Below are 12715 nucleotides of genomic sequence, written 5' to 3'. Positions count from 1 at the left end.
GGGTTCAGTATTCAATTGCCCTGCAAATTCACTTCCTGCAAATTCACTTCCTGAAGCGTCCTCCTCTGCCTTGCTTCACAGCCCCAGGGAGAGTTCAGTTCTTTCCTTATATGCAGCTGGGCTGGGTTAGATTTCTAGTGATACAGACTCTGCAGGGGTCAGCAAACTACGGTCCGAGGGCCGGATCTGGCCCAATTACCTTCAGGATCCAGCCTGCAGATGGGCAATGGATCGTGTGGATTCCTTCATTAATTTTTTTTCATTTTTTTTCTGCGCCACAATTTTTTTTGGGGGTGCCATTTCTCCCCCCCTCCCTCTCGCACACCGCAGCATGTCCTCCTCCCTCCTCCTGGCTTCTCCCCGCCCTGCGTAGAGGAGGAAGGGGGCTGGGCTGAGCTGGCTGAGCACCATTTTGGGCAGCGCCTCTCCGGAGCCAGCCAGCCCTTGCACCGGCAGCACCATAGGTAGGCAGGGGAAGGGGAGGGGCTGGGGAAGAGAGGGGGGGAGAGAAGCCCCTTCTGCCGGGTGTGCATGCGCGCACGTGCATGTGCCCATGTGTGTGCATGCACGCACGATCCAGCCCACCACAAGGCCTGGGGGACGTTGAACTGGCCCCCTCCAAAAAAAGTTTGCTGTCCCCTGATACAGACAATATCAAAGATGAGGATTAAGCATTCTGTTGTGTTCCATTGATACATCAACTATGTTGCTGTATTTTAGGCTCATGACAAATGGAAACATAATTTTTCAAATCTTAAGAAATCTCTGACACACTCCCCCCCTTTTAATGTCAGGAACCCCAAGTGACTGAGATCAATGAAAAACTGCAGACGGAAATTACTGAACAAATCAATAATCTTAGGAGGGAGGTGATACCTTCTGCCAGCAACATGCTGAAAATGGTAAGTCCTCACTGTGGCATTGCACGCAAACCTTCTTTCCTCCTCTCTTCTATTTTATGGCATTTGGGACTTAAGTTTGGAAACAGGAGATAATGGACACTGAGCATGTGACATGTTCTCAAATCCGGAGGGCCTGTCAGCTAGGCATGGATTGATCTCAGGGTGACGTGCTTATTCCATATGGGGCACTGTTAGGAATTAAAGCATCACCAGGCACTCATTTAATATTCAAAAGCTTTCCTTGCGGAACAGATGATAAAAGTAGAATATGCAAAACATATGCAATATTCATTTATGCGTTTCCATTTCTGCAAATTAAACTACTGTATTTAACACACTAGCCGGGATGAATGCATGGTGCAAAGTCATGCATGTAGCCCAGCAAGTGTCGTCCTCTTTTTCTACAAAGTGAGTGGGAACACAACCCAGACACCTTGGGCACATGCTGCAAGTCACACAAAGAGCAGTGCAGGGTTAGGGTTAGCGGGATGTGTGTAGAACAGCAGACCTGAGCTTGCTCTGCATCCAAAACTAACCCCCTCTATATATTACAATAAAAAGTTTGTGAATGTTTATTCAAAACTTGCCAAAAATTCCAGATCATTTTTGTTATGGGATTAGGGGGGCTACTCGTGCGTAAGCGTTTAAGCCCTCCAGGCTCTGCAAATCAGTTTCTAAACTCTCCCAGTCCGTGGAGCCATGGGTGCATGGCTACCTCAATCGCTGGCAGAATCCGTCAGTGGGCGCTTCCGGAATTTACGCCAACATAAGAATTCCTTAACGGAAACTCTCCGTCTGGATTCTCTGCGTGACAGTTTCCTGCGCGGAGTAGGCGTCCCCAGTGGAGGTCCTGAGCCCTCCCCGCTGTTCTCACTGGAAGCATCTTGGAGCCATTTCTCTGCCTGAGCTTCTGCAGGAACTCTCCCTCTCCCCCTGCTGGTTCCTTCCTCAGCATCTGAGGGTCTCCTAGCCTCCTTGAGCCCTTCCACCACCTGACTCTCCGATGGCAGTTCCCTGACAATTTTGTTGCTTCTTCAAATATTTCATAAAAGGTTCCCATTCGTCTTTGAAGTCACAGTTACTGTATCCTTATAGTTTGTGTGTCAGTTTTGCCAATTCTGCATAGTCCACCAGTTTTTCTTGCCACATTTCTTTCGTCAGGATTTCCTCATTCTTCCATCCTTGTGTTATTAAGACTCTTGCTGCCATTGTCGCATACATAAAAATATTTTTTAATTTTTTTGGCAGGTCTTTTCCCCACTATCCCTAATAAGAAAGCTTCAGGCTTTTTCACAAATGTTAAATGGAACATTTTCTTTAGCTCATTGTATATCATTTCCCAAAACATTTTGATTTTACTGCAATCCCACCACATAAGGTAAAAAGTCCCTTCTTTTTCCTTGCATTTCCAGCATAAGTTTGAGCCAGTTTTGTACATTTTCCTTATTTGTACTGGTTTTATGTACCATCAATACATCATTTTCATGTAATTTTCTCTCAATAGAGAACAATCTGTAAATTTTAAATCAATTTTCCATAACCTTTCCGAATCTTCCAGCAAAATATTGTGCCAGCCTTAACAATCTTGATAGCAGATTCACCAGTGTGCTGGGACGGCGGTTCGCTGTTTTATGAAACTTTAATCCCCAAACAGCTTTTAAGATTCCAATTTCTGCTTCTGATACAGCTTTTTATTGGAGAGATGTGTGAGCCGGATGGAAGCTGTAAAGCTGACTGTGCAGGTCGATGCGGCCCTCTGCTCTGCTGTGTGGGGCAATGAACCTACATTTAGGGTGCTTAATTCTCTTCCACTAAAATAAGTGTGACTTCAAAGCCTCGACTGTATCACGCTCAGCGAAATTATAAAATGATTGGGGTTTAAGTGGTTTAAGGGAAAGGACCTGCCTACTATCTTCATTCAGTAAAAAGCTAAAGGTAGAGGACCCCTGACCATTAGGTCCAGTCGAGAACAACTCTGGGGTTGCGTGCTCATCTCACTCTATAGGCTGAGGGAGCCGGCGTTTGTCCGCAGGCAGCTTCCGGGTCATGTGGCCAGTATGCCAAAGCCGCTTCCGGCCAAACTATAGCATTGCATGGAAACGCCATTTACCTTCCTGCTCCAGCGATACCTACCGTATTTTTTGCTCCATAAGACCCACCTTTCTCCTCCTAATAATTAAGGGGAAATGTCTGTACATCTTATGGAGCGAATGTGTGGTCAATTGCTGGCTCCCTTTCCGGCTTCTTGCCCAGGTCTCCATTGTTGAATGTTCTGCAGATGGAGACTGTTTGTTCTCCAGTGACATGTGACTGGCTGATTAGATTATCTGTCTGGAAACTGTAGAAATGCTTCCTTATCTTTCTAAAGAAGCTGCAGAACTGTGGGTTGAAGCCCATAAAAACAGGATTTTTTCCCATTTGCAAAGTAAGCTCAACAACTTTGAACTGATCCTCAAAAAAGGGGCTTTTCCCCTTTGCAAAAGAAGCTGCACAACTGTGAGCTGATTCCCCCCAAAATGGGGCTTTCCCTCTTTCCTCCTCTAAAAACTAGGTGCGTCTTATGGTCAGGTGCGTCTTGTGGAGCGAAAAATATGGTATTTATCTGCTTGTACTTTGATGTGCTTTCGAACTGCTAGGTTGGCAGGAGCAGGGACTGAGCAACGGGAGCTCACCCTGTCACAGGGATTCAAACCGCCAACCTTCTGATCGGCAAGCCCAAGGCCCAGTGGTTTAGACCACAGCACCACTCGTGTCCTTCTTCATTCAGTATTTGGTGCTTAATGCTTTGATTCCAGTCTAGCAAGGTGGAAGGTGGATCCATGTGGGGCTTGCATGTATGCACCCCAGCTGAATAGGGACCCCCACATTGTCACTGTACAATGGAACCTCTACTTACAGATGTAATCCATTCCGGAGGTCCGTCCGTAAGTTGATCCGGGTCGCTGGTAGAAGCGTCGTTGTGCGCAGGCGCATTCGGTGGCAGCGTGCTTCTGCGCATGTGCGCAAATGGCAAAAGCTGCTTCTGCGCATGCATGAATCATGGCAAACCCGGTATTTACTTCTGGGTTTGCCATGGTCGCAACTTGAATCGGGCCCAAGTAGAGGCGGTCGTAAGTAGAAGTTCTACTGTATCGCTTTCATCTTATGCTGAAGACACACTTCAGATAAGATATATTTTAGGACCTACACTATTCTTCCGATTGTAAATTGTTTAAACCTATTTTAGTACGTACTGTTTTTTATACGCGGGTGGCGCTGTGGTCTAAACCACAGAGCCTAGGGCTTGCCAATCAGAAGGTTGGCGGTTTGAATCCCCGCGACGGGGTGAGCTCCCATTTCTCAGTCCCTGCTCCTGCCAACCTAGCAGTTCGAAAGCACGTCAAAGTGCAAGTAGATAAATAGGTACAGCTCTTTCGGGAAGGTAAACGGCATTTCCGTGCGCTGCTCTGGTTCGCAAGAAGCAGCTTAGTCATGCTGGCCGCATGACCCGGAAGCTGTACGCCTGCTTCCTCGGCCAATAAAGCGAGATGAGCGCCGCAACCCCAGAGTCGGCCACGACTGGGACCTAAGGATCAGGGGTCCTTTACCTTTAACCTGCCCTGGGACCTTACAGCTAAGAGTGGGAAATAAATCTTATAAATAGTAGTGGTAGTAGTAGTAATGCATTCTCTCTCTCTCTTGTTTACTTTGAAAAGACGTGGAGTGAGAAGGCTGCTGCTAGTGCTAAAAAATATGCTTCAAAATGTCAATTTAGAAACAGTCCCGAAAAGGACCGAAAATTGGGTGGTAAGTCAACTAGATATCTCTTTTATAAAAATAAAAAGTCTAAATAACTTTCTAAATAAAAAGTCCATGGAGTTTTCTTGGCAGGAATTCTGGAGTGGCTTGCCGGTTCCTGCTCCAGGTGGATCACGTTTAGTCAAAACTCTCCACTATAACCTGTCCGTCTTGGGTGGCCCTGCACGGCATAGCTCATAGCTTCTCTGGGTTATTCAAGCCCCTTTGCCACAACAAGGCAGTGATCCATGAAGGAGTGCTCTGGTCCATGGGGTCACGAAGAGTCGGACATGACTAAACAACAAATAAAAAGTGTGCTAGCCACGAAGGGGAAACAGTTCTTTGGAGGGGGAGATTTTGAGCAGAAAATGGCCTGAGGGAGAAAGGGGAACAACCCCCTCACAATAGCTCCTCAATGGCAGGCAGTTACATATCTCCTCACAAGTCACATAGAGTTTCATCCTAGGTTCAGGAGGGAGACAAGGGCTGTGTCCCCACTGGGTGTCAATGCATACTGAGCAGGGGACAGATCTGGTTTTTGCACAATTTTGTGCACCTCCCTCCACACATGAGCATTTTCAGTGTTATGCTTCTAAAATAAATCCCAGTGTTTCATCTCCTCAATTCCAATGACTACTCACTGCCCCCCAGAAGTTCCAGAAATCTGGATCCAAACATAGGCATGTTTGCTAATGAGACATTTGGACTTCTAGTTTGGTCCTCAGTAACAAAGAAACGAGCTTCTAGCTTCTGGTGTTCTGGTCCATGAATGCCAAGACATTGGAATGATTGAGAAGAACTTGGGTAATGGCATCTCCTCCCACACATAATGGTATTTTTAATGGCGTTTAATCAAACATGTGGCCACAGTTTAAATACATTAGGTTACTATTTATTAGGTGTGTACACAGGGGGAAAAATCAGTTTGGTTCCAGTCTCAGTACTTTAGAAAGGAGTCCAATTCCTCTTAGATGGATTCAGGGAACAATTTCGGATTGAGTCAAAGGCTTGCTGTGGTGAAACTTTGGGGCAGCTATCAAGCCGCCGGGAAACAATCAAGACAACATGACATCCCATTAAATAGCTAGAGAGACTCCAAGTTTGCTCAGCTTGGGTGGGCTCTGATGGTGCAACCTTGGCTTTTGAATCTCTCCAGCTGTGGGTCCAGGCAGCTCCACTTTGGATCATTTTGGGCAGGATCAGCACCATTTGGGGGGAGGTTCAAATACCACCAAATCAGGAGGCTGCAATTTGGTATTTGGGCTTCATCCAAAGTGGATGCATATCTCTACAACAAACCTAGTTGGTCTCTAAGGTGCTACTGGACAATTTTATTTTATTTTTGTCTACAATATATGTAACTTTTGGCTATGGTCTATGGCTGTGTGTGCATTGAAACACAGCTAGCTCATTCTTTCAGTTCAGATTGAAGTCAGTTGAGAGGGGAGGGACACATTAAAATGCGGTACAGTGGTACCTCTGGTTACGAACTTAATTCGTTCTGGAGGTCAGTTCTTAACCTGAAACTGTTCTTAACCTGAAGCACCACTTTAGCTAATGGGGCCTCCTGCTGCCGCCGTGCCGCTGGAGTACAATTTCGGTTCTCATCCTGAAACAAAGTTCTTAACCCGAGGTACTATTTCTGGGTTAGCAGAGTCTGTAATCTGAAGCGTATGTAACTTGAAGCATATGTAACCCGAGGTACCACTGTATTTCATAAATGCAGCAGGATAAATATGGATTGCAGTCATGACTGGCCAATAGGTCCAGTCGTGGCCGACTCTGGGGTTGTGGCGCTCATCTCGCTTTATTGGCCGAGGGAGCTGGCATTCAGCTTCCGGGTCATGTGGCCAGCATGACTAAGCCGCTTCTGGCGAACCAGAGCAGCGCACAGAAACACTGTTTACCTTCCCGCCGTTTACCTTCCCCCTATTTATCTACTTGCACTTTGACGTGCTTTCAAACTGCTAGGTTGGCAGGAGCAGGGACGGAGCAACAGGAGCTCACCCTGTCACGGGGATTCAAACCGCCGACCTTCTGATCAGCAAGTCCTAGGCTCTGTGGTTTAACCCACAGTGCCACCCGCATCCCAGTCATGTGTATACCCCTTCCCAAACCAGGGATGCAAATGCACTGGAATCAGAGTAAACACACACACAACCAAAATGTCTGTGCATGTCCAAATTCTAGGGTCAGTTTTGTGGCTAATCTTAATGAATCTGCGCCAAGCAGAACAGAGGCCTCATCCAGACTTGGGCTTATCATGTGGCAATAAATAAGAGAAAATCCGATTGATGTTTGCTCTGATTCAGCGGTAAAGATCAGGTGAGGGGCGGGGTGCGGGGGTGCATGGGCAAGCCTGGGTGAGCCCAGAGTTTGCTACGACATTCCTTCTTCTTGCAGATGTGACCTGCAGTGAGAATCTGTCGCAAACAGAGACCGCCATGTCCTGGCGACACATGATTGAAGCCTGGGCCAGCGCACAGCAGTACTTCAAGTTCGGCATTTTGCCCGCTGATGGCGAAGGAAGCATTCTTAGCTATACTCAGGTACAAACAGAAACACCCAATGAATCTAGGATGCAAGACAGAATATTTGTTGTTTGAGTAATGATTCTGTTATTCTACCTGTGTGAAGCTTTGGTAATGTGCGTAGGCTGTGAACTATGTTCTGTCCGTGCTATGCCATGGGGGGGGGGGCACAGGGGGGCAGGAGGGCTCTGAGAGCCAGGCCACCAGCAGAAGCAGCAGGCTGGTTTCCTACACTTTGCTTCATAATAATAATAATAATAATTTATTTATACCCCACACATCTGGCTGAGTTTCCCAAGCCACTCTGGGCGGCTCCCAATCAAGTGTTAAAAACAATACAGCATTAAATATAAAAAGCTTCCCTGAACAGGGCTGCCTTCAGATGTCTTTTGAAGATAGGATAGCTGCTTATTTCCTTCAGATCTGAAGGGAGGGTGTTCCACAGGGTGGGCGCCACTACTGAGAAGGCCCTCTGTCTGGTTCCCTGTAACCTCACTTCTCGCAATGAGGGAACCTCCAGAAGGCCCTTGGTGCTGGACCTCAGTGTCCAGGCAGAACGATGGGGGGTGGAGATGCTCCTTCAGCTATACTGAACTGAGGCCATTTAGGGCTTTAAAGGTCAGCACCAACACTTTGAACTGTGCTCGGAAACGTACTGGGAGCCAATGTAGGTTTTTCAGGACTGTCTTGGCGGCCACTCCCGGTCACCAGCCTAGCTTCCACATTCCTGTTTTAAACAGTGACACTAAGGGGCATAATTATCTCTGTAATGCAGAGAGCATTGTTGGCTGCCCACTCTCCACCGTAGAGCAGATTTATGCCACAAGGTGCCATAGGAAGGCACTGGATATAGTAAAAGATCCATCGCATCCTGGTCACTGTCTCTTCGAGCTCCTGCCGTCGGGACGGAGATACAGGACGATGAAGACAAGAACGAGCCGTCTTAAGAACAGCTTCTTCTCCAGAGCGATCTCGGCCCTGAATGGGAAGCCTGGACTTTGAAAGTCATCTAATCTTCCTTGCTGTGTTATACTGCATTGTTTTAATTAGTGTTTTTATAGTTGTTTTGATTTTGTGTGGAGTGCCCTACCTGGGTGGATGGAGCAGCCAAGTAATTTCGTTGTCCCCGAGAGGGGGCAATGACAATAAAGATATTATTATTATTATTATTATTATTATTATTATTATTATTATTATTATCTCTGTGATACAGTTTTTTGTCTATGGTTCTGTTTGGTTCTGTTTTCTGATGGTCACCAATATGGCTTTTTCATTTTATTTTTAAGCTGAAATACATATTTCTCCCGTGGGACTAACTAATACATTTTTAGTTTTGCTTTACATGCTCTTCCATATCAGTGATTGAGTGACAGTTTCCCGTTTCCCCCTCTTCTGTGTTTGATGCAGAGAGGACCATTCCCTGCCCTTTACCGACAATCGCGGTGTTCCCATCCACATTCACCCAGCCACCACTGCTTAAGCACGCTGCATGCTTCTCCCTCCCCTTTTATGTGTTCTCACAGAATCACAGAATTGTAGAGTTGGAAGGGACACTGAGAGTCATCTAGTCAATCTCAACAAAAGCATCCATGGCAGATGGCCATTCAACCTTGCCTTATGCAAGATTTATTTTTAGTCATGATTTATTCATTTTTCCAAATCTTTGGTCCTTTCTCTCAAACTGCAACATATCACAATTATGGCATGTTGGATTTTTCATCTTTCAAATTCCAAAAATGAGGTGTGCTAAATAGTTGTGTCGTGACTTGGGAATTCAAAAGATATTTGGGTTAAATTAAGATAATTTAGTTTTGATTGGGAAGTAAAATGTGTGTGAAATTGCATAGAAATTGTTAAAAAAAAGATTGCCTCCTTGCAGTTATTACTCCTATATTCTCTCTCTCATTCATAGATAGATAGATAGATACACACACACACACACTTATTTTTATTATTTAGCATTACTTGACATTTTCAGAACATAAAATTAAAATCTCTTGGTTTTTCAAAAGCAATTTACGTGCTTCTTCATCAAATGTAGACTTACCAAGCTAAATGTTGTCCAATAATAAAAATAATAGCAACTTTGAATTCCTCACACCCAAAAACATATTTTTAAGATCCCTCACTGAATAAATTTGCAAAAAGTAAGTTTCATCCCATAAAATGAGGCACCCTAAATTTTCATATGACTCCCAACTCCCATCAAATCACCACCTTTCCTTCCTTCCTTCCTTCCTTCCTTCCTTCCTTCCTTCCTTCCTTCCTTCCTTCCTTCCTTCCTTCCTTCCTTCCTTCCTTCCTTCCTTCCTTCCTTTTTGTCTCAACAAAGAAACATTACTTAATATTTTAAACCCTATATATCTGAAAACTTTAATGGCAAGGGTATTTTCTTCCTTGCAGAATGGATTTGGCAGTTGAGAATCAGATGTGTTGCTCCGTTGTGCATCTAAAGAAGTGTGATAGTTTTATATGTACGCAGAGATGGAAACAGTGTAAATGTTTAGGACTGAAAATGCATATTTTCTAGGGCTGCCAAATTCGCCGCAATTTTACCTTAGAAAATGGCCTCCGGGCAGAAAAAATGGCTCCCTTTGTAAATATCTGGGGAAACCCGGGCATATGGAACCCATATTGGAAATGGGTTTTTTTTTTTTTTGCCTTTTCAAGTGCAGAAAGTTTATCTTTTCATATCTTAAAGTGCTCAGTGTTCTGGACCTTCTTGAGATAGAGTTTTTCCAATGACTGGGTGTATGAAACTAAAGACTACCAAAAAGACGGCAAAGACTACCAAAAAGACGGCAAAGTGGAGCTGACCGAGATTTGGACATGGATGTGGGGTCTCCAGGCTGACAGCAGATAGATTGATGGACATTGGGGATCGAAACTGGGAAAGAGGGGAGGGAAATTCGGAATCCAAAGGGTGTAAAATTATATTCTGTTTTTTATTTTGTTATTTCATTCTGTTCTGTGTATTAAAGAGGGGAATTCGTGGAAGGGAACAGGGATCGATCTTAGGGGAAAAAATATTTTTAAGTTGAAGGATGGCGGAATATAAAGGGAAAGTGGTCATATAAGATGAATTAAATTGAACATTGGGTCAATGATAATAATGATAATAAGCTTAAAATTTGGGGTAAAAACTTGTGGAACTAATTTAATGGAAATGGAATACAAGAGGGGGCGGGGTGGGGAAGTCCTGGAAAGATGTCAATGAAAGTAAGGCCTAAATGCAAATGTCTTTTTGTCTTTTTTTCTTTTTTCCTTTTATATTTTGGATTTTTCTGGAAACTTCAATAAATATTATTAAAATAATAATAATAAAGTGCTCAGTGTTCAAATGTAATTCTATATGGTTTCCTGGCTTGATGTGTTTCCCCTCTTATGCTCACAGCTCATTTGGTACAGTTCACATGAAGTTGGATGTGCGCTTGTTCACTGCCCAGAAAATGCCTCCCCTTATTTCTACCTGTGCCATTTCTGCCCTGGGTAACTATCAGTTTTGAATACAGTGTTCTTAATTTTCCCTCGATGAGAGCCCACATTTCATGCTCTACGGCTCTGTGATTTCAGCGGGAACGTAATCGGCAAACTAGCAGAACCCTACAAAGAAGGCCCACCGTGCGAAGCGTGCCCTGGCAACTGTGAGGATAAACTGTGCAGTAAGTTACTTATATAAAGCAATTTCTCTGGACTCTGAAATTTGTGTTAGATATAGTTAAGCACTCCAGAAACTTTTGTGAATGGAAGGCTAGTGGTCTTTCTAAGAGGCATCTATAGCTGTCTCACCAACCGGTGCTGAGAGCTGCCCTGGGGACTGAATCCCAGCATTTATTTACTGCCACAAATAAGGCTTTATTCGGAATAGACTTTGCAAGGGAGCAGAACTCTAAGCAAGGCCCTTTGGGAGATCATTGCGAATGACCAAATTTCCTAAAATAAACTGGGCCTCTTGACCAGTTAATAAAATAATAATAATAATTAATAATAATAATTTATACCCCGCCCATCTGCCTGGGTTTCCCCTGCCACTCTGGGCAGCTTCCAGCAGAATATTAAAATACAATGATTCATCAAATATTAAAAGTTTCCCTAAACAGGGCTGCCTTCAGATGTCTTTTAAAAATAGGATAGTTGCCTATTTCCTTGACATCTGATGGGAGGGCATTCCACAGGGTGGGTGCCACTACCGAGAAGGCCCTCTGCCTGGTTCCCTGTGCCTTGGCTTCTCGCAGTGAGGGAACCACCAGAAGACCCTCAGTGCTGGACCTAAGTGTCCGGGCTGAACGATGAAGGTTAAGACTTCTTTAGGTAATTAGTGACCATCAGTGCCAACGCTGACATAAAATAGTTTGCATGAAAAAACGATAAATCACTTGGACTGTTGCAAGACTGAAGTCACAGAGTCAAGAGATAGATAAATGGCAGATAAAAGGAGGTGTGTTTTGCTTTCTGTTTCTCCTTTTGTATCTAACTTTTCTTTTTGTTTGATCTATTTCAGCCAACCCATGAAGGCATGTTGATTTTTACGACCGCTGTAAGCAAATGCTAAAACACTTCAACTGTAGTGCGGGAATATTGGCTGAATATTGCCAAGCTAGTTGTCACTGCCAGACAGAAATTATTTAACATGTACACATGAGTACCACAAGGTTAATTTTCAGAGGGTCATTCGTTCATTCTTCACCGAAAAGTATGGAAACTCAGCATTAAAAGGAAACTCTCCCCTCTAAAACTGGTGCATTTGCATGCTATTGATTTTTTAAAAAGAGCATTTGCAAGAATTGTTTGCAAAAAGAGTGACAGAAATATGTCAACCTCTGTGTCCACTTTGGGTTTAGCTTTATTTTTTTTAAAAAAACTATTATTATGTTTTAGAGACTGCTTCAAATACTTCAAAGCTAAATGTTTAAATATTGCAAATATTGCAAATATTGCACATATATCCCTACCCATCACATTCTAACGTTGCTTTATATTTCAGTTCCACACAAACCACTGTTTAGAATATTGTTCAGTAAGCTAGAAATTTGTTGTATAACTGCTTCAGATTGTGATTGTAATCATCAGGTGGTATGTTGTGGAACTCAACTTAAGTATAGCATTCCTATTTATTTTATGTTTAAAATTAGAAAGTGGCTGCAATAAACTTTTAAACAAACTATTAGACATTCATTCATCTCATAGCTTTTCATCGGCTGTAAAAAATGATGGTAATCTTGCAAAATAAATGCATTCTCAAACTTCACTAATGGCTGTCAATGATCGCTCTTAATTCCCTACTTTTTAAGAACAAAGAATCAAGCATGGGTAAAATCCTGCAGCTAATTAAATGCCAAGCGATGGTATGAGTTGTTAGGAGCATAGGGTAAAGGTAACGGGACCCCTGACCATTAGGTCCTGTCGTGGGGTTGCAGTGCTCATCTCGCTTTACTGGCCGAGGGAGCTGGCATTCAGCTTCCGGGTCATGTGGTCAGCATGACTAAGTCGCTTGTGGTGAACCAG

The 12715-nt window shown here is 43.9% G+C and overlaps 1 protein-coding gene across 1 annotated transcript; it reads left to right on the top strand.

Moving 5' to 3' along the window:
* The first annotated feature begins 805 nt into the window (after window positions 1-805).
* On the top strand, window positions 806-12374 carry LOC309367250 (serotriflin-like). The gene is made up of 6 exons (XM_081906661.1): window positions 806-902; window positions 4598-4688; window positions 7083-7228; window positions 10605-10699; window positions 10784-10872; window positions 11712-12374. Exons 1-6 carry the CDS (start codon window positions 891-893, stop codon window positions 11720-11722), a joined length of 444 nt encoding a protein of 147 aa, XP_081762787.1. The 5' UTR covers window positions 806-890; the 3' UTR covers window positions 11723-12374.
* The last annotated feature ends 341 nt before the right edge of the window (window positions 12375-12715 follow it).

Source organism: Podarcis melisellensis, assembly GCF_964234715.1.
Source record: "Podarcis melisellensis genome assembly, chromosome: 3".
Taxonomy (NCBI): Eukaryota; Metazoa; Chordata; class Lepidosauria; order Squamata; family Lacertidae; genus Podarcis; species Podarcis melisellensis.
Note: the sequence above shows the minus strand (reverse complement) of the source record. Positions and strands in the feature narration are given on the sequence as shown.